The sequence below is a fragment of the Poecilia reticulata genome, linkage group LG23 (genome assembly GCF_000633615.1).
Source record: "Poecilia reticulata strain Guanapo linkage group LG23, Guppy_female_1.0+MT, whole genome shotgun sequence".
NCBI lineage: Eukaryota > Metazoa > Chordata > Actinopteri > Cyprinodontiformes > Poeciliidae > Poecilia > Poecilia reticulata.
In genome coordinates this window covers 10,460,131-10,482,071 of record NC_024353.1, presented here as the reverse complement: position 1 = coordinate 10,482,071, position 21,941 = coordinate 10,460,131, and the positions used below count along the sequence as shown (strand labels likewise).

At 40.1% G+C, this 21,941-nt stretch overlaps 1 protein-coding gene across 4 annotated transcripts in view; it reads left to right on the top strand.

Annotated features, from left to right (window-relative positions):
- dock4b (dedicator of cytokinesis 4b) overlaps nucleotides 1–21,941 on the top strand; it is a 177,383-nt gene that overhangs the window by 95,201 nt on the left and 60,241 nt on the right. For all 4 annotated transcript variants that reach the window (XM_008401053.2, XM_017302825.1, XM_017302824.1 and 1 more), the window contains 9 exons: nucleotides 1,987–2,027; nucleotides 3,060–3,115; nucleotides 3,198–3,294; nucleotides 4,118–4,266; nucleotides 6,151–6,235; nucleotides 13,466–13,617; nucleotides 19,876–19,957; nucleotides 20,047–20,107; nucleotides 20,772–20,904. In XM_008401053.2, coding sequence (XP_008399275.1) covers nucleotides 1,987–2,027; nucleotides 3,060–3,115; nucleotides 3,198–3,294; nucleotides 4,118–4,266; nucleotides 6,151–6,235; nucleotides 13,466–13,617; nucleotides 19,876–19,957; nucleotides 20,047–20,107; nucleotides 20,772–20,904 — 856 coding nt within the window. The remainder of the gene's footprint in view (nucleotides 1–1,986; nucleotides 2,028–3,059; nucleotides 3,116–3,197; nucleotides 3,295–4,117; nucleotides 4,267–6,150; nucleotides 6,236–13,465; nucleotides 13,618–19,875; nucleotides 19,958–20,046; nucleotides 20,108–20,771; nucleotides 20,905–21,941) is intronic.

The window sequence follows — 21,941 nt, the reverse complement described above, 5'->3', positions numbered from 1 at the left end:
GGTGGGGGGGGGCTGGTGACAGCACAGGAGACAGACTAATGGCTCTGCCTCATGTTGATACTATTGACACTTCTAAACACACACGCTACCAGAGTGTCTTTACTGGCTGCTGGCTTCAGTTTGATAATTTACCACCTCAGCTATTTATTTTTGATTTGCCTCTTCAGTTCCGCTTTCTTTGCTAACTTCTTGTGGTCAGTGAATTCATAAACCTTTGTAAGAAAAAAAAAATAGCTTTGCCTGACATGTCAATAAAACCTGCTGGGCCGCTGTTAAAGGGATAATTCAGATATTTAAGACATCAAGTTTTATGTGAGCAGTTTCTTTTTTTTAACCTTTTCTCTGTTTTTGTGTTTGTTCTGGCTGACTGTTAATGAAGAAGTCGATATGAATTTTAAAAATCTGTCAGTAGAAGACGTCAGCAATGATCTTCCTGTGTAAAGAATAGAACATAAAATTCTGAGAATTCCTAGTTGGTTACCTAAAAAACAAGTAAACACTCAAGTCACTGTCTCTTGTAGGGTGTGCATGTATACGGATGCTCACACCTGATGTGTATTTTTTTTAGTCCACGAGATGCTAAAATAGCTCGGATAACGATGTGGAGAAAGAAAGTAGTTTGGAAAATCTCGGTTGTTGCAGTTTTTAGCAAGTGTGTTGCAGCTACTAGCTTCTAATATTGCTTTTGAAATTGTGTTTTTCTAGAAAAATCACAATCTGATCCTGTGTTTGCACCTCTTAAACTACTTATTGGCGTCACTCTCCTGTAGGTTATTCCTGAACTGTCCCTTTAAGTAATGAATTTATTGCTTTTTTTTAAAATCATGCTACCTGATTTGAACTAAGTCAACTGAATCAGTAAAAAGCTGGTCACGTTTGCTGCTTCTTTCATTTAAATAATTCACACCTTGCCATCTACTTCTCAGCTTACTGCCAAAGAGCTTCGCATGGAGCCACCACTGCCAGGCACCTTCTGCGCTGACTCATCTCTGGAAAAACTGAGCAAAGTTTCCATAGCGCAGACCAAGACAAATTATTCAGCGCTACCCTGACCGAATTTCGCCTGAAAAAGATGAGAGGTGCTAAGTCCACCGGTGCTCTGGCGAAATCTAATAGTGATTAGAATAATCTAATACATTTACAGTCCATCTGAGCTGCTCAGCTAATGCTCTTATCTGGAGCGACTTACAACGGCTGTGGTGGCTGTGGAATGAGCTTAAATGGGCTGTTTTGGGTGAAGCGCATCAGCTCAGACGCACACAAATGTAAATTCATTAGATTGTTTCTGCCCGGGTTGGGATTTGCAAAGAGCACTGCATGTTAGCTAATTTCGTGCAGGTTCATTTTGGAGCGTGCAATTTTTTTTTTCTTTTAATTTCTGGTAGTTGCTTCTTCTTTTTTATTTTTAATACATCTGCTTATATGTGTTATAGGTATTTACAGGGTTTCTGTTTGGCTTAAGATTTTCTTTTCTTTTTTTTACCTGTGCTGCTCTGAATTCATATGTGGTATATATATTTATATGCTATTTTTAAACTTTTTTTTTTTAAATAGCTTCAATGTCATAACTAGGCATTTTACAAGATAAGTCTCATCAATGTCTGATTATATTGAATCCAATTTGGTCCAATTCAATCAAACTTGATCCAGTCCATTCATACAATCAACATAATCACATATAAATTCAATAAAAGTTGTTGCACAATTAAGTCCCATTCCAGTGGTCAGCTAATTCTAATGGGTCAAAAGTTATCCAACTAGAGAACTGCACTAACCCAAGAGTGTGTTCCATCGGAAATTAAAAATAAAGGCTAAACATGTAGTAGATAAAAGCATTAGATCTCACAAATGGCTGTTTCCAGAACTCAGTAACAGCACCACTAGTTCTTTCTGCGCAATGAACAAAAAACCATTTTATCCAAGATTGTAAGTACATATAATCTCCAGTGACATTTAGCGGATTCCAACTGTGTTTTGTCTCCACAGGATGGTACAGAGGATTCATTCTAAAGAATCCTAATGTCAAGGTAAACAAACTTTTCCTTTTTAAGAAATGTGATTATCTCCTTGCTTGTAATGAAACTTTATAAAGTCTGCCTCAGACATGTATTCAAAACCCAACAGCTGCACCAGCTTTCAAACCGTTTTAGTTTCGTCTCTCCTGAACTCCAATAGTCGGTCACCTCAAAGAGACGCATAGGAAGGTTTGAAGAGTCGCGCTGCGGCTCTGGTCCGAAACACAGTGGCGCAAATATGAGCTTGATGGAAAAAGTAAGCAGAAACGAGCCTCCCCGTCAGAAATGGTCTGTAGCCAAAGATGAAAGGAAGATGGCAGAGGAACGTAAAAATGCCTGGAAATTAACAGCAATCTGCCTCAGTGGTAGTTTAAAGATCAAAACATGCAGCGGTGCTGAGACACCTTTAAAAAGAAAATGTTATACAGAAGAATAAGTTAAATATGCTACAGTTTTAAAGTGCGTATCTTGTAAGGCTCATGAAGTTTTACTTTTGACTTTCATTTTTTGAAAATTGCAATTTGGAATCACTGTTTCTGAATATACAGTAAGGTTAATATTACTCACTTAGCTATTCATAGTAGGGACACATCTTTTAAAAGACACCATAGAATTGTATTGTACTTGATGTTTGTCAAATGACTTATCTTTATTTAAGCGTGTGTTGACATATTTTTCCTCAAATTTGCTATCTTTTGGGTCTGAATACGAGTCTGGTCACATTTACACATCTTTACATTTGTTTTAAGACTTGTAGCTGATGATGAAAAGTAGGAACGATGTAGATTTGTGTGTGAATAGGTGGGAAGAATTTTTAGATAATGGATGAATTCAAAAAAATGTAAAGTTAAATGATTATAATGAATTTTGAACAAAAGAGGGATGCATAGACAGAAAAATGTAACACTTGGACAATGTGGAACGAGTTAGGTAATATGCAGTTTTGCATAAGTTGTTTATTACACAGACAGTCTCGTGCTAATGGTGCCAGAGGCCAACGGCAACGAGAACGTTCCAATTAACCCGCCTTTCTTCAATCCAAAGGGAATCTTCCCATGCAGTTACATCCACCTGAAGAACGCCGTCGTGAAGAACAAAGGGTGAGTCGCGTCTCTCCGGCTCGCCGTTTCCGTTCGTGAAAGTGACGACTCGTTCTCACGCAAACGTCTACGCCGCTTGCAGGCAATTTGAGACCGTGATCCCCGTCGAAGACTCGGTCATCACGGAGATGACGTCGACCCTGAGAGAGTGGGGCGCCATGTGGAAGCAGCTCTACGTGGTAAGGATGATTATATGCATTTAGACCCAATTTCAATGTGAGTTTATACGGGACTCGGTGATTGGAAAACAGTTTAAAGCCGTTTCCATACCCTTTCATTTGCTGAATTGATTGCGTTTGTGGCCCATTAAGCTATCTGGGGGGCTGATTGAACTGAACTGATGAATACTTTGAGATCGAAGAGCATAAATTCGCTACAAAAAGCAGCAGGGCACTGAAGCTTATTAGCTAAAATCCATTTTTAGCTGTTTTTTTTCCCCCCCTCATTATTGTGACACTTTAAAGAGTGGCTTGTCACTTGTAAATTTTCAAGCTGGCAATGCTTACATGGTTGTATATTTCTACTCGGGCAGTGTCCTTCCATTAATAGGCACCCTTTAAAATGGCTTTAAAAAAACAAATTTTCCATTGTTGGATAATCTGTTGCTTCCCAAACATTTCCTTTTAAATAGATTATTTTAAAATCAAATCTTTTTTTCTTTGTATTTTTTGCAAAGAAAAATATTTAGCTTTTTGAAATCGTCACCGGCCTTTCAATAGGACAAAAATCAAATGAATCAACAAATTTGTTTCACCAGAATTAGTCGTGGCTCCATGTTCATCTTGGTGCTACACGATTAAATCACAAATATTCCTTCACGTTCCGTTCTGAATGGAGGATTTTGATGGCTGGAATCAGCCTGATCTAATTCCACCTGCTCCTCTCTAAATATGCTATTTTTTAATCTATTTTTTTATATATTCCATCACGTTTGGCTGCGTCTCGTCTCAAAGCTTTCTTTCCCCTTCCTCCTTCCTCTCCATCACTTGCACCTCCCCACAGAAGAACGAGGGCGACTTGTTCCATCGGCTCTGGCACGTGATGAATGAAATCTTGGACCTGAGGAGGCAGGTGCTGGTCGGCCACCTCACTCACGACCGAATGAAGGACGTCAAGCAGCACATCACGGCGAGACTGGACTGGGGCAACGAGTGAGTATCAGGCCGCCGATGTTTATGTACGTCTTTCGTAGAAGCGATACGGGATCAAAATCGGGTACGTCGTCTAAGGCAAGACATTTATTTTGGCAAAACCAGGGCCATTTTAAGGTGCAACTGTGGTTGTGATATAAAGTCACAATGTTTCGGAGATATCAGAATAAAAAGTCTTTGGCTTTGCCTGTAACGTTTGTCCTCTTGTAGATTTTACAGCGAGCCGACTAATCTGTTGTCAACCCAGCCTCTTCCCGTTCGAGGCAGCAAAAGAAACAGTTGAACCGATAATGTAAGATCCTCCAGCGAGTAACGCTCTGGACTCCGCAGGTCTTATTTTTCTACCATTCTTCTGAGGTTGTTCTTGTTGTTGTAGTGAGGATAAAAAAGAGATTTTCTTCTGATGACTTTTCCATGAAGGTCAGACTCCTGCCGAGTTCAGCCAAATCTTTGATTTGTTTTTCCCAGCAATCCCACGAGCGGCGTCTCGTCAGGTTTTCTTGGTCTCGCCGAGTTCATCTTGACCTTCAGACGCTTCTGTTTTCGGCTCCCTCTTTTATCTCGTCAAAGCTGCGGGATTCTCCTGCTTCGTAGGCAGAAATTGTACACGATCTTTGGGGGTTGCGGGGGGGTGGTAGGAGGTAAGGTAGTGAAATGTTTTGAATCCAGTTATTTGCAAAGGTTCCTTCAATACGGTCCTGCATGTTCTATAAAGTGTTAAATTTGAGTTAAAAATGAAAAAAATAAAACGTGTTTTCTACATGCACCAGGGAGCTATTATTCTAAAGATATGATTTATTTAGATATGAATGAGTTGCATGTTGCACGAAAGTAAAGTCACATTAACAAGAGTTTGTTTGTGTGACCTTCAACTTTAAAGTGCTTTACACAATGAAAACATAATGCGGTAGTTTATTGGTGTTATGAAGCACCAATAAGCATTTTGTTTTGCCCAATAGCATCAAAATCATCAAAAATATTGATGCCTTGAGTTAAAGAAGCTCAGTGTTTCGCCTGCTTTGCAGTTTTCTGGGAGATTAGTGGAGCATATGCCAACATAATAAGGGAGTAAATCTACCTCCAGGTCTCTTCAGGTTTGGTCGCGTTCATCTTACCGATTTGGTTCGACTAAACTTCTCTCAGGCGGGGGTGGGGGGATCTCTACTCGCTTTTTGCTTCGGATTATTTCTTACACATTTTTGCAGCTCTGTTCTTCCTCTCCAGCTTTTTCTTGCTTGTCACACGTCTGTCTTTGGTCGTCACCTACGCTCGCTGTAAGCACGCTCCTCACTCGAATCAAATCGGTCTCACACAGCCGGCGCTGGCTCCATCCCTCCTGCTGTTTGCCTCTCTCCAATCTCTTACTACTCAATGCTGATGGGTTAAAAGAAGGAAAAAAAAAAAACCCTCAACTTGTGTCACATCCTCATTCTGTGTGCTTTTTACCTTTTTTATTTTTTTTCACTCTCCCACCTTTGGCCGTTTCTCAAACGTTCACACATCCATCATTAGTGAGAGGGGGACATGTTTGGAGAGTCTCTTTCTGTGGGCCCTTTTCTCTTTTACTGCTGCAAAGGAGACACCTAGCGCTGGATGGTGTTGGTCTGAACCGCAGGAGAAGGGATGATGGGGGGGAAAAAAACGGTTTTAACTCCCACATCGGGAGAGTTGAGAATCGAGACCGGAGACGCACATAAGCGGATATGAGCAACTGCTGAGAGGTGCAGGAGAAGAGCGCAAACAGAAAGGAGCTGAAGAAGAAGTGGGACCATTTGTCAGACGGATTTAAAACCCCGACTGAGGTGGCAGTCGTGTTGGTTTTTGCAGCTGCGCGTCACAGTTCAAAGCACTCTGTCTGATTTGTCTTATCTGTGTTTGTTTTAGACAACTCTGCTTGGACCTGGTGCCCAGGCGGGAGTTCAGCATGGTGGACCCAGACGAAATCAGCGTAACAGAACTGTACAGACTGGTGAGGACTCCTGATGTTGGTCAAAACCTCATTTATTGTCCACAAGGTTGGGGGATTTTCCCTTTAATGTTTTTTTTTTAACCTGTGTAAGTGTTGGGCTACAATCTTTCGCCGGTCTAGGAGTTGATATGATTTTTTTTTTTTTTCCCCTGACTTCCTTGGCTTCCCTTAATGCACTTTACAAGACGAGCAGGGCCAATTCCTATTAAATCATACAGAGTCCAGTCTGAGCAAAAATCAATTCAACTCGATCATAATGCAATCCAGTTGTATGATCACCATCAGAACCCATTATGTACTGTCCAAATTAATCCAACATATCATAGTTAAAACATTTAAAACGCAATGTCTGTAGGTTACAGTTTATAAATATCTAAAGAAACTCAGTTGATTTAGGCCCTGCACACACACAGAGAGGAGTAATGTATATTTTTGTACTGTAGAACAGATTTGCCCGTCCTCCCGTCTGCTTCCATATTTTCTTCCTTTTCTCCCCCCCCTCCCTCTGCCTTTTTCTCCAAAAATTTTCCCACCCGTCTTCTCTTGAACCCCATCCACTGTTACCGTGGCAACCACTCCTCTGCCCCGGCTCGGAGCAAAGTGGGGGGGGGGGATTATATCACACGTACTCTCGCGCTGTGTCGGCTTTCGCTTCAGAGAGGGGTAATTGAGGCCCTTAATCCATCTGTTTCATTTCGGTTGTTAGCCGAAACAAAGGCAGCCGTAGCGGGATGAAAGCAAAACAACACACCTCTGTTACAAAATAAGCAAATGACTGCAATTCCCAGCTACAGTGAAAAAAAAAGGAAAAAAGAAAGGCACTCGCGGCATGTATCCATGAACAAAGACTCAGAAATGAGATTACACAAAGGCACAATAAACCATGTAAATGCTGTAATTACATCAGTGTTTCTCAGTGAGATCTTAAGTTGTGAAAAAACCTTCAACTTATGTATTTTGTGATCTGTTATTTTGTTGTGGCTTACATAAGAGTGTTTTGTTTGTTTTTTTATCAGAAAGGAAAACAAGGAGACTGTAAAGTTGATGACAGCAAAGTTAACAGCAAAAGTAGCGACTTTAATAACTTCCTCCTGAAAAGAGACACTGCAAAACACAAAAGTAAAATCTCCATTCAATGGAACAATCGCACTGATTTAAAGGCAGTCAAAGGAAAGAGACATGGCTAAACCAAGACACAGCAGAATGGATTAACTTTATAAGGGGGGTGGGGGGGCGGGGGGACTTGGAGCCTCCTAAGTTAATAACAGCAATACCCGAATCAATTTCCCAAGCCAGGAAGTGGATATAACTAAATATACGAGCACCAACATGTTAGGGCAGGCCAACTTTATGCAGGAAATAAAAACAAAGAGGGTACTCAAATGTTACCTTGATGACAGCCTGTATCTCGGAGAAACACAAACGTACACAGAATCAGTGGACCAGGAGAGCTTTCTGTGGAAAAGACAATATTAAAACGGTACACCTGTAAAGGCATACTAGTTGTACAAGTGGCTCTATTCGGGAAAGGTTGACTTCAAGGTCAACAAATCATGTGAAATTTGAGCAGAGGCAGGAAAGAAACCTTTAGCTAAGCAGGCGAGCACCAGTACAGCCGAGTACTACTATCTAGCTAGTAAATATTTGATGTCCAGAAGTTTGAATGTTGGATTTATCTTGAGAAGTTGGTAACATCGTGCAACATTGAGTCATAAGCTCTTCTGATTTGTCTGTAAAAAAGACGTGTCTCAGTTTTTCTGTACTTATTCCGAAAGTAAATTAACACCGTTTGAGATTTTGGCTTTAGGGAAAGGATAAGAGGATTACTTTACTATCAGAAAAGCCGCAGTTTAATTTACAGCTCTGCGTATTATATTGCCTTTATCCTGGTTGCAAGCAAAAATTTATAAATTTATTAATTTGACTTCTACAAATAAGATTCTTTTTTCTTCATCATGTATTTATATATAAAAAAATAACATATAGAAAGAGACACAGACTTTTTTTTTTAAACTACTAATTGGCTCCCTATTCTCAGCCTGAGTCAGCTCACTTGGGATCGTCTCCTACTGCCCAAATGCAATTGAACCTCATACTTCCCACTTAGTCCTTGGAGATTGAGATTAGTTCATTAATTGTGGTGAATCATACAACTGTGAAGGATCACTCAGGCCTGGCACAGGACGCGCTGGCAAAGCTTCCTCTTTGGCATTGCTTGTTGTGGGAGAAGGCCTGCGTTCTCCCAAGATTTTTGGCACCCTTATTAAAGACATGTAAAAAAAAAAAAAAAGATTTATATCAGAGGCTTCATATTTTCTCAGTAGTTTCCTTTTCCTGAAAAAAAGTCAATGGACATTTGCTTAAATTACCTATTCTCTAAATGAAACAGGCTTTTGTGTCTAGTCAAATTTACTCCTTGGGAAAAGTCTTGAAAGTTCAACTCTGAAGTTAAAAAAGTATATATAAAATTTTTTAAGAGCAATTATTTTATAACACCAGATTTTAAAATTTTCACACCATTTCTCTCCTTAAACGTCCCGTGGAAGCCTTTTTTTTTTTTCCCCTCCAGTCTCGTATTCTTGTCGGATCTCAAACACTGACTTCGATTGAGGCGTTTGAAGCAGTGCAGTGCAGTGCTTTAAGCAAAGCTCTGGTCAATTTTTACGACATTCGGAAAAATGGGTAAATGCACTCTTGGAGTCTTTTTTTCTTTTGTAGGCCACCCAGTCCTGGGAAGGCTCACTGATGACTGATATTTTTTTCTATTTGGGTAGGGGGGAAGCTTTCTGTGGTTTAATGGAGTCCCACAGAAATTGGAAAGATCGATGTATCTCAACGACTTTCTCTTCCGATCTCGAATTTCTTTAGACTGCGAACACACAACCACAGTTGTGTGTTCGCAGTCTAAGCGACTGGTTGTGGTTGGTGAAATAAACTCATCTTTGCAAAATCGTGGTTCATCACAGCTCATTCATGATTCATTAAAGTTTGTTGAGGTCCATGTTTGGCCCTGTAGCAGTGCACCATGGGTATTTTAGTACTCTAAAATAAAGAGGAACAAATCCCTTCGTAAATATTCTGAATAATACAGTATTTTTTTTTTTTTTTTACAGAGCCTTTTCACAACATGGTTACTAGTGGGCTTTGTAGCTGCCTCCTGCAACTCTAAACGCTGTTGGGTGAACTTTATTCCCCTTTAACTACCAGGCTTACATAACAAAGGTTAAGCATGCTGTTTGAACACACATCTAAGGGTGTTAAAATAGCAGAAACTGCAGTGTTGTGGTTTTTAGTGCATGCACAACATTCAATTTGTCCAAAATCTCAATTAGCAGTAGATATGGATACGATTAAAACAGGACATGCTTCTGAAAATATTAGAAGTAATGCGTTGTCTGGCTAAAATGCCATAAAAAATAGCAGGTACAAACAAAACAAAAAGAGTAAAAAAACAACATTTAAATAAGTTGTTAGTGACTCATGGTAGACAACTTCTTTCCTCCTCCATTGGCCGTCTTCCTCCTTGTAGTTTTTCCCAGCTTCTTGTTTGGTTCACCTTGTATCGTTCTCAAAAATTCCGAAATAATAAATCGACAAAAATGACATTGGCATGTCCAGCTGTCTCCTGCCTTCTTCTTCTTCTCCTCGCCTTGCCGTTGGAATGTCAGTCTGCCGTGCCCCGTCCTTTGTGTCAAGTCATCCAGAAGCTGACGCATAACCACAGATTGTTCCCATCAGGCAGCCCGAAACGACGCGCTCAAAATAACCTCATATTAAAAACCCAAAGCACAAATTAGGCTTTCCCCCGGGAACCAGTCATTTTACGTCAAACTCGGCAGCCCGGCCCTGGCCCGTGTCGTCGCAGAGGCACTGATCCTTTAAAGTCGGCGGCGGGCGCCTTGTTTTCAGATCGTTCCAACAGGTGGCTATTTCTGGGGCCTCAGTCATGCAGGGGGAGACGGGACTAGACAAAACATATTTGTCACTTCAGGAGGCGTTGTTGTTTTTGATTTTTGAAATGATTTATGAGCTCATCTTTGCCGGAGTCTCGTGTGAATAAGTGGTTTATTCAATGATGTGTTTATAGCAAAGCTGTCTCCCACAGGACAATGGTTTTCATATTCTTTTCTCGTCGTGCCTGTTTATCACATTTGACTTGCGTCTTGTCTAAGTACGGAGTCTTCTCTTAATGTTTTGATATGCTGGCTGAATTTTCTCATCAAAGCAACACTGACTGTATGAAGCAAAATGCCAGTGATTGTTCTGGCATTTCTAAAGGGTTTAGTTTGAACCGTGGCTGCTCCCCCCCCCCTTCTCCTGAATCTCCGTTTAATTGTTCCTAGATATTTTCTCCAGCTTTTTTCTTCGTTTTTTTTCCCTCCTGCTAATTCATCTAGAGAATAATTCCCTAAGGGTACAGATGAGATTTTCGGAAGTGAGGTTCTGTTCACAGGTATAAAACAGTTGATCTACCCACAGTAGGTAACCGTCATGGCAATGACGTTAAGCTACTTTGGCTGTTGAGCTCTAAAGCTAAATTTTTCGAGGTAGTGTGGAGGTAGTGTACCTCTAACGGTCTTCCTGTGTGAAACCTGTACTTCAAGCAAAACTACCTGGTATAAAAATACTGCGGTGTTAAAACTGTTTCACTTAAATCTTTACTTGCTTGTCTTTTTTAACATTTCCTTTTATATCACATTTTCACTTTGGCCAGTTGCGTTTTTAATGCGTGCTCGGTAGATCATTTCCGTCTCACAGATTCCCTTTTCCCTTGTAAATAATCATTGGGTTTTCTACACGCAATCATGAAACAACCTTGGATTAAAGTTCATAAAACAGAATTGGTTTAAACCGCGGTTTGTTTGTTTGTTTGTTTTTTTGGACTAGCTGTTAAGTTTGACCTCCAGAACTGACTAATGTCGATTTAAAATAAACACCAGGTGTTACTTATTGTGGGTGATATACTAACTGTGTATAGCCTTTTACCAGCACTTCACTTAAAAAGTCCTGTACTATCCCTTCATGTCGGATCTGTTAGCTTTCCGTTAATATTAGCACGGCAGCAGAATTTATACATGCTGAAAAATATTGATTTAACACGTTTTGAAGGTTGTGTCTCAGGGACACAGCTTCAGCACCGTCAATGCTAAGGTTGAGTTTTTTTGTTTTTTCTAAATCCTTTATTTAACCAGGTAAACCCCGTTGAGATCTAGATCTCATTTTCAAGAGGGATCTGGGCAGAAATCTGCAAGTCTTGTTGGTGCTTTTTAAAACACAACATGCAACTTTTGCTGCTGCAGGTTGTCATTTTGGTAGCAGCTTGTTCCTCTCTGTCCTTGACTTGCCCCTGTTGTGCATTTGCAGTTCTTTTTTTTTCTTTCTTATTCTCTCATTTTCAAATTCTTATTTTTACAACCCCTCCCCGCTTTCCATCAGCCCCCCCCAAACCTCCTGTTTCACTACAGCAGTGAATTTAAGACATGATTTGGCAGTACCTCCTTTGACCATCTGGTGCTGTTTGTGTGCAGTATTTTTGGACATCGACAGCAGACCGGGATAAACCTCTCATGCTGTTAAGTGAGCGGTAATGCGCATGTTGATCTAGACAGTAGTTGCCGGTCTATGATGCAATCCTGGGCAAGGCCTTACTGCTGGTATCCTATGTAGCCTGACCTAATGCAGCATGTAATGACCAACTGCAGACCACACTGAGATGTGACATTTACTTTCTGTTAATCACGCTCTGCATTAAAAGACCATTAGATCATTTTTGCTAGGAATAGAATTTGACCCTTTTGGGGAAAAACATTAGTAGGGAGGTTGTTACTTTTAGCTGTTTAGGTGACATAAAATGCATTTTTTAACATTCATTGGTGTGAACAAGTTTTTTTTTTCCCAAACCTTTAGTTTTCTTTTGCATAGTCCAATATTCAAACATTTATCATCTTTTGAATTAGAATTTTGTGTGATAGACCAACAAAAGTAGTGCACAACTGTGCATTATAATGTTTTACTGCAGCTGAAAATCCAAAATGTTTGGCATGCATTTTAATTTAGCCACCCATGAGTTGGAACTTTTTTTAAAATCTCATTTTGGTGTAATTACAGCTTCACAACAGCTTTGCGCTTCTCAACATGAAAATGTTGCCCATTCTTCTTTGCAAAGTAGTTTAATTTTGTCCAGATTGGACAGGGAAGACATATAAACAGATATTTGTGATTTTTCTGGCAGTTTTCTGCCACACACGGCGCATATGCATGCTGTCCAAAATGTTTTATAGCCTAATCCAGGCCTGCGTTGTGCTTTCCTTGATCTTCATGTGCGGCATTGTTCTCTTACAAACCACTCAGACCTTTACAAAAGAGCTGCGTTTATACTGAAATTACATTACAAACAGGTGGGGCGGTTGATAGCTCTTGATTTTATTTAGCCAACTGAACACCCAACCCATGCTTTCACGTTGCAATGGTTTTTGGTGATACTTGGTGTTAGTTCCTCACCATAAATGGCTCTTGCACATTGGCTGGATAACCTTGTTGTCCTTCTTTTAGACATCAGAGCAAACGGGGTGAACACAAATGCCACCAGCACACTGTTCACACTTAAGACGTCATCATTTTTGCGCTACTTCGTGTTGACCTATTGCCTAAAATCTCAGTGAAACATGTTGGAAGTTTCTGACGTGTTGTAAAGTAAATGTACTCGCTCTGCAACCGGCGTGCTGATTGTTTTCTTCGTAATGAGACCGAGACAAACTCTAAACAATCCAGCTGAAGCTCTCACCATATTACCTTCTGGTGCTGTAGGCTGTCTGGAATATTACATGCTTTATTACCCCGATCTGTTTTCACTTAATCTATATCTGAGCCTCTTTGGAAGGTTTGGATATAAATGCAAATCTGCCTGCAAAGATGGGCGCCCCGCTGTGGGATGTCTCGGGGGGATGTTATTTATCTCTGACTTGGAAATTTAATATTAAATACAGAAGCTAAAATGCGATTGGCTTGTATTTAAAGAACCGTAGCTAATGTGTTGTTTTTTTTTTCTTCTTCTTCTTCTTTTTTCTTTGGTTGTACGTGTTTCTTTCAAGGCTTAAAACTCTCAAACTTTCGAACTTTTCTTTCCATTTTTTTATAACTTGCAAATGTCAGAGATTCTCCAGCTGTTGGAAAGCGATAGGAAAACCTTTGTTGTTGTTTCTTTATGTGGTTTTCTCCTGTTTGCTGCAGATGGAACATCGGCATCGTAAGAAGGAGACGGCTACGCCCGCGAGCACCCACCACCTGTTTGTCCATGTGAAGAGCCTGATGAGCGCCAACCTGGGGGAGGAGCTGGAAGTCTTCTTTCACATTTATGACGGACGGGAGAATCGGCCGCTCAGGTGAAAACCCTGCAGTAACACAAACCTCTGTCTGGAAAATTGGTCTTTTTCAGCTTTGATTAATTATGGAATTGATTTTGAGTACATACAATATATATATAGGAACATATTTCAATATATTCAATATATTTGTATTTTCAAGCTAAAGTTTTTTTGTCCTCTTGTCTAAAAAAACCAAAAAGATCCATCCATCCACTCATCTCTCCATTTCCTTATAGCAAAGCAACAAGATAATCGGAAATTGTTTTTGGTTCGCAGTTTCTTTAAATTAGCTGACATTTTCTGTTTGGTCAAATTACAGTCACAAACATTTTTCACATGGAGCCTCTCATTAAAGTCCACTTGGACACATAAAAGTGGGCGAGGCCGTGCCGTTACTGTTAAATGATGACGTCTGAGCCGCCACATGAAAGAACCTCTTCACTCATAGAGTCCGCTCCTGCAGCATGAATGCATACGCGCACACGTCCACACATGCCACATCCTCCCGATGAACCGTCACCCCCTCTCCACCAAAAAAAAAAAAAAAGAGTTAGAGAGAGAGAGGGGACCTCGATTAAGCTCCCTAGAGTCATAGTTCAAAGGGAGGAGATTCCATTTTATGTCCAAAAAACAAGAGGCTTTTTAAGGGCAGAGAAAACGAGGGGGCTGAACAGCGAATGGGCTGAGGAACGAGCTCGGTGTCAGCGGAGCTTCTTTTGAAAATGTTGTGCTTTCGTCTCTTTTGCCTCACAGTATGATAACAGAAACACAAGGGTGATACTGATGGGAACCTAATGTTTTATTACTTTATCTAGGACTCTATTGCAGAAAAAAAGTAGTTTTAACTATAATTATTCAAGTTAGAAGATTTTTTTTTCTCACCACTTGTGTGAATAATTGACTGTTCAGAGGAATGGGCTCGTTTGATAACTGAGCAAAAACACTGAAAAAGAAAAAACATTTGGCTTGTATTACACGCGGTAATGCCAGTACTATCACTGCTTCAGCCAAAATAGCACTGAATATACTTATTGATGGTATGAGAGGAATTATTACAGTCTGTGGCTTATGATTTAAATTGTTCAAATTGTTGCTTTTGAGAACTGCAACTCTTTATTCTGAAACCTTAATCAGGTCCTGATGATTTTGAGACTTCTAAAATGTATTTTTAATAGTAGGAAAAACAATTGCAATTTCAAAATTTAAACGTAGAGAAAGCTGAAAGTGAGCCATGCCAATTTTCACAAGCGCTTCATCCAACTTTATTTATTTTACTTTATTTTTTTAAGTTTTCAGGGAACTCCATTTTACTGACAGTGAGCAGAAGCAGCGTCTTACTCTATGCTTTCTGGAGTCTTATTAACAGTGGTTTAAATTACACAAGCAGCATATTTCAAATATTTTTAGTGGCTTTCAATGCTAAAATACTTCAACTGTACTTCAACCATTTCTGGTTTTATGTTCTCTAAAACCAGAAATGATTTAGTCACCACTGTCACGAGCCAACAAGATTGATTAGTGTAGCTCTGCATGTGCAAACCAAAGCCACAGTTATGAAAGATTTGATAGAGTTTCAATTAAACCCATTAAACCCATCACTGATCAATTTTTAGCTCTCGCGTTCAAAATAATGTTGTTTTTTTTCCCCCCTCGGCCCTTATTTTACAAGTGCATAATTACTGTCCACTGCTGTGATTATGCTCCACTTCTCTCTGCAGCTTTCCTTTATTTCCTCTTTTTATCTGCTGCTATTGAGCACATTAACCAGACTTAAGTAATCACACACTATCCGCTCTGTGACGCATTTGATTTTGAACCAAGGCAGCAATCATGCTAATCACGGCGCGCGATAAACATCGTTCGTCCAACTTTATTGCGAGACTCGCTCTAAGGACGTATACAAAAACAAACGCACTTCCTTGCAGATTTCCTCTGTTTTTGCTGTTTCAGATGGTTAAACAGTAATTAAGATTAGGCAACGATAACTGGAGTAAATATGAAATGCAGAGCTCAGATGATGATGATTTAGTAATTGTTGCCTAAACGCAATAACTCGTTGTGGCATCCTCCTGGTAAGGCCATGCAATTTATCTAAATTGGATTTATATAAAGACTTTAACTATGGCTCCCCATAAAAGTTGTTTTGATGATTTCCTTTAGATTATCATACTAGTGTGCTGGGGATCATCGAGACGTAATTTATTAAATTTGAGACGTCTGTTCTCTGCAGTGGGGGAACATTGGGATACTTTTTGAATCTCTTCACCTACTTCATGTTGTCAGATGGTTTGTATTTCAGTGATTATTTTGTTTTTGTTTTTGTCCAGTCAGAGTATTTCTCTGTGTAACAAAAACTGCGGTTAATCACAGTTAATTAGTGATTTAACAAGGAAGAAGTTCATATTTCCATATATATCTTCACAGGGTTGGTTTTTTTCACCTAATTAGGGAAAAGTTGCTTAATGTATTTACTCTAGTTTCTCTGTCTGGTATTAAAATTATGTTGAAGCGTTCATAAGAAACAATATACTGTAAGTAAAAGTTCAAGATATCTCTAGGGGGCAAATACTCTTTCCGAGCTTTTTCTATTACTTTAAATTTGCATTAAAAAAAAGCTAAAACTAGCAGCAGTGTTGGAGTAAAGAGACTCGGAGTTTAGAAGCATTACCCTAAGAGTCCCATTCCCAGTGTTCTGTGAGCGCAGTTGTCCTTTTTGGAAAACAATCGCCGCGGTAACTCATCAGTGTTGACTGTGAATACGCATGGAGACGCACGCACACACACACACACACACACACACACACACACACACACACACACACACACACACACACACACATTAACGTAATCCAGCTGGCAGAGCGCCACACTGTTGCTGCTCCTACTGTGTTGTCACTGGCGTTTGTCAGACGATCGCGTGTGCAAGCAGATGGGGTTCTGACCCGTCGCCACAGTGCTGCGCCAACTCAAGCAGCCATGGCAGCTTCTTTGGGTCCAGCAGGGACTCCTTGTCAAGCCCTTCGGCAGGGTGCGCACACACTTGCACTTGTCATGCTGTGCCGCGCTCACGCCGGTTCTCAGTTTTTTTTATTTTTTATTTTTTTATTATTTTTGCTGTGTAAGTTTTTTGTGACAATCAAAAGCCGGCTTAAAGGGAACCTATTACGCAAAATTGCCATTCTGCATGTTTGTATTCTTCCATTTGGATTTTAACTGCTTATAAAAACAGCCCAAGATCTTAAAAAAAACACTGTTGTATTTTCTCTTTTTTCTTATTTTTGGCTAACAGTTACTGCTGTTTTTTGATGTCTAAAAAATGAGCTGTTTCAAAAACCTCCTAAATTATCCTAGCAACCCCAACGGAGCTCCAGGATGTTACGTTGTACAATGACTGCTGGAAAAGACAAGTGTTTTGACTAACCAGTAAGAAACCATATGCTGCATTCCTGTTGGTTGTGCAGAAGGCTCTACTTCTGTTTGTCAAAGATTTACGGTTATATAATTGCGCATTTGTTTACAGCCCTTTTCACATGCGAGTGTAGACTTTGAGTTTGGAGCGGCGTGACCAACAGCAACCTATTTGGATTTAAAGTGACAAGACGCCCTTAAACAGCACAATATGAAAGCAGTCAAATATAGGCAGAACTGATCTGACTAAAATCTCTTGATCGAAGAATGATTTTGTGCAAAAAAAAAAACAAAATCTAATAAACATGTTTTCACCTGTTCAGGGAAGCATAATGGGTCACTTTTAAAAATCCTTTCTTCCAGGACTCCATTGCTACCTGCAGGAGTTTTTTTTTCTTTTCTTTTCTTTGCACCATCTAGTCTTGTATTGATTTTTTTTCTTCAAATTTGAGTTATAAGTGGTTTCTCTTTTTCTTCTTTTTTAGGTGTCCTCTTGTCAGTTTTCCATTTAGCCTGAAGTGTTGCATTTAAAATCTCCTTTTCTGATTGGAAGGCACAGTGGGAGTGAATTTAACCCCCTTTTTTGCACGTCCGCTGCTCGCTACAAAAGACCGTCAGCCTCCCCAACCCTTATCGGGTGAGCTCCTTGCTCCTAATGCAATCAGCCGAGGGAAGCAGCAAGCGCCTTCAGACCCCAGAGGAGAAGGAAAACGGCCACTCAGGCTATGCTAATGCGAGGGGGTGATAGAAGCAGATAAGGTCCCACCGGGGGTGGAACGTGGCTCCTCTCGGTTCCGGTGATCAACACGCTGCAGCTGCGAGACGTAAGATTTGCCGGCGAGGAAGGGTTCGCGTCGCGTCACGGCAGGATCGGCCAGAGCCTCGGTGTTCGCTGGAGCGGTCGTTAATTGGTGGTTGGGGTTTTTCGACAATGAGACCGCTAATTAGGGTTCGGGGAGCACACGCAGAAATCTCACGTCTGTACGCGAAGGCATCCGTCTCCATATGGTTGGGAGAAATGGCGTGGAAAGTTGCGCAGTGAGAGAGAGAGAGAGAGAGAGAGAAAGTGGCTAATGAGGAACAACAGCCTCAAAATCAAACTGCCGGCAGACCGGCTCGTTCCAATACTGTTGGTTTTAAAAAGGGAAAACTTTACAGAAGGAATACATGTATGAAAAATCACAAGAGCTTGTATAATTAATTATCAGGAGCATAATTAATTCAGGCATGAGCACCCACTGCCCTACATACCCAACGCATTCAGCCTCACCTCATATTTACATCAGCGGCAACTTTTTCTATTCTGTCGTGACTTTAAATACACAGTTCTCGAGTAGTTTAAGCTTTTTGACTGCAAAATATGCACAAATATTTGTTCTTGTAGATGTTTCCCCATTGTGTGAAAGTCTACCTTTCTTCCCTTCTTTCATATTTTCAGCCTGATCTGCATTTTTCATTTCTTTTTTCTTTTTTTGCTTTATTGTCTAAAATAGCCTAAAAATAGCTGAACACTTGATTAATTCCAATACAAAAGAGAGTGGCAAAATAAGTATAAGAATTTGGGAAATTGATTTTTGCATCTTAATCTGTGTGCAGCTCTTGGTGTGCTGGATTAAACCTATATGATCCGTTCAGATCCACCTACTGTAGCTGGTGGAAGCTAGCGGGGCTAGCGGCCTTCCCCATTGTCGAGCGCTGGTGAATTACAAGGTTTTCTCTCTGCTTATCTGTAGACTGTGAAAGTCACCTAACTGGATTAGCCCTCAGTTCGTCAGCCAGGATGAGAGGCGCCCAGCAGGACATGGCTGCTGCCTCGCTTAAAATGCACAATATAAAAGCCGGGAGGATCAAGTACAGAGGAAAAAAAAAAAAAAGAGTGCCAAGATTCACTCTTCTTTTTTTTTTTTTGCATGACATTCAATTTCAAAGGCGGCCTGGTGCATTTGAGGTCAGTTTTGTTTCGTTTTCACTTATTTCTTGTTTTATTCATTAGGTGCAGATGTTCATATCAGAGATGTTGTGCAGACTGGAATTTTGGAGGCGTTTCGAATTGTGCTGAAAGGCTCATCAGCCTGAGTAAAAATGATCCGCGCTTGAACAGAACTCGGCCGGTTTTGTTTCTGTAAGCAGAAAAGATGAAAAGTGAAACGCTTCAAGAAGGAAGAGAGGAACTGCAACTTATTAGAGCATTTCTAAGTAAAAGAAACCCATGCACAAGGCCAACGTATCCATGATGGCAGCATTAGGATGTGGGATTAAAAAAAAAAAAAGAAAAAAAAGTTGATTTTTAACTTTCGGTCAAATCCGCACGACTAAAAAAAAGATGCTGTTGATATAACAACTGTGGTAATATGATTGTATAAAATGTCTGAAATTAATTTAACATTTTTATCTTGATCGTCCGATCACCTACGTCCTCTTTCTTACTTCCGTTATTGTGACGGCAGGCCGGCATATGAACCACCAAAGGCGTCGGTATTTACAAATCAGACTTTTACCAACCCAAAGAAAACTCCGTCACCCGTCAGACATTTTTCCAGATAATCTGTGTTGGGAATTGGAAGATCACGCTCTCCATCTTTCCTCTCGGCTTGCCTTTCTGCCGCCTCATATTCCATTTCAGAGCGCTACGGCATGCGGTTTGATCTTTGAAGTGATTCCTCCGATGCCTGCTGCTCAGCACTTGACATTTCTGACACGGTTTCTAATCTTTATTCTGTTCCTGCTCGCAGAGTAACTTGGACACACTCGGTTTTTTTTTTGGGGGGGGGGTTTTCCTGCACAACAATCAGCATATGCTCCTGACCTCTTTAATCATTGTGTGTGTGTGTGTGTGTTCTCTCCCTCCGTCTGTCTCCTCTCTTACAGCGAACGCTTTTTCGTCAGGCTGAATAAAAACGGCTTGCCCAAGTGGCCTGAGAAGACAGAAAGACAATGCACACTGTTTGTGGTGAGTATTGTCAGGGAGCGATTGTGTGCAAATGTTTCATACGGTAAAGTAAAAAGCAGCAGAACGTTTGAGTCCTGTTCTTTTTTTAGGATTTGGGAAGCAGCGACCTACGGAAAGACGTCTACATCGTCGTACACATCATAAGAATTGGTAGGAGGAACTTATCTCGTCATTTTTTTTTATATGTTCATCTAATGGGTGAATCTCATTACTTGGTTAAGTATATCAATGGAAAGTTGAGTGGAAGGAAAAGGTGTGGTGGGAAATGGTGCACAAAGCACAAGCAACAGGTGTTACCATAACCTTGAGATGACAGTAAAAAAAGAAAGCTCATTCAACAATTTAGAGAGAATTGACCATTGACCAGCCAAAAGTGAAAATTTTATAACATTGTTTATTGAAGTGTTCTTTTCTTATTCAGACCAATTAAATTATAAATTTTTTAAAATATTTGGTCTTGTATAATATTAAAACTTTCTGATAAGTGGAATTCATGGTATGTGTGCGATGCATCTGTATTTGGGTTTCACGTTTACATTCGAGTTGCTGAAGTTGACGAGCTTTTCCGAGGTTACTTTGGTTTATTTGTGCTCACTCGAATACGGTGCATTTTAATAATTCTCTTTGGCTCTGTATTGTGTGTGTGTGTGTGTGTGTGTGTGTGTTTGTGTGTGTGTGTGTGTGTGTGTGTGTGTGTGTGTGTGTGTGTGTGTGTGTGTGTGTGTGTGTGTNGTGTGTGTGTGTGTGTGTGTGTGTGTGTGTGTGTGTGTGTGTGTGTGTGTGTGTGTGTGTGTGTGTGTGTGTGCGCGCTCAGGGAGGATGGGAGCAGGAGAGAAGAAGAACACGTGCAGTGTGCAGTACAGGCGGCCGTTCGGCTGTGCTGTTGTCAGCATTGCGGACCTCCTCACTGCTGACTCCAAGGATGACCACCTACTGAAGGTTTATGCGTAAGTCAGAGGAGAAAATCTTCCTGTTAATTTTTTATTTTTTTTAAATCAGTGGAATGCTTTAGAGCCAACAATAATTTATAATTTTTTTTTGGTCCATTAGAATATAACTTTTAGCAAAAAAACAAAACGACTCCTTTTCTAAAGGGCTTTGTTTGCAGAAGTGTCAGAGGAAGCATTCGCGGGTCCAGTGTTGTTTGCTCCTGTGACGCCCCTGAGGTTATAAGTTATGGGTGACACAGAAATTTGACCTAAATTATAAATGGAACATGTAAATTTAGCTGCCTCCTGTTTTAAATGTGTGACAATAGTAAGCAGGGTTTGTTAGTTGTGTCTTTATAGAGTTTTAGCTGAATGTTTTTGTGACTTTGGGTCTGCAGAATATTCTGTTTCTGTCGTACGTTAGGTGATTAAATGTTCCATTTGGGGGGGAAAAAAACTGTTTTAATTACAGTCATCTTCACGATATATTCATACAACACTACAACTTAGAAATTTGAATGCTTTGTGTATCTTCTCCAATTCAATCATGGTCAAAATTACGTATACATTCACTTATAATGGACTTAAAAACTTATGTTGACTTCTTGTTACCAATTAGGTTAGTGGACACTCTTTTTTTTTTTTTTTACCAGCATACATCTTGTTTGACAAATTATAATGACAAATAAAACAATCAGCAGTTCTTACTATGAAAGTAAGCAATTAAGTTTTATTTACATTGCAGGTCAGAAAACCGCAAAGTGTTTTACAATGCAAACACCCATTGAAAACACAGATGATTAACACATAAAATAAATGAATAAAAACATAATACTTATAAGGTCATGGAGCATAAAACTGAAAAGTGGCCTCATTAAAGATTTATGAGGTTTGATAAAAAGTCACGAACAGCCAGTTTGCATGAGATACAGCAAAGAAGAGCTGTTGGAAAAATCCACTTGATGTTGTGCGTGATCCGTGACTTACTAAGGAATATTTTACTAAAATTAGTGGGAGCGTACGTACGTATTTGAGATGGAGTGATTCATACAAGT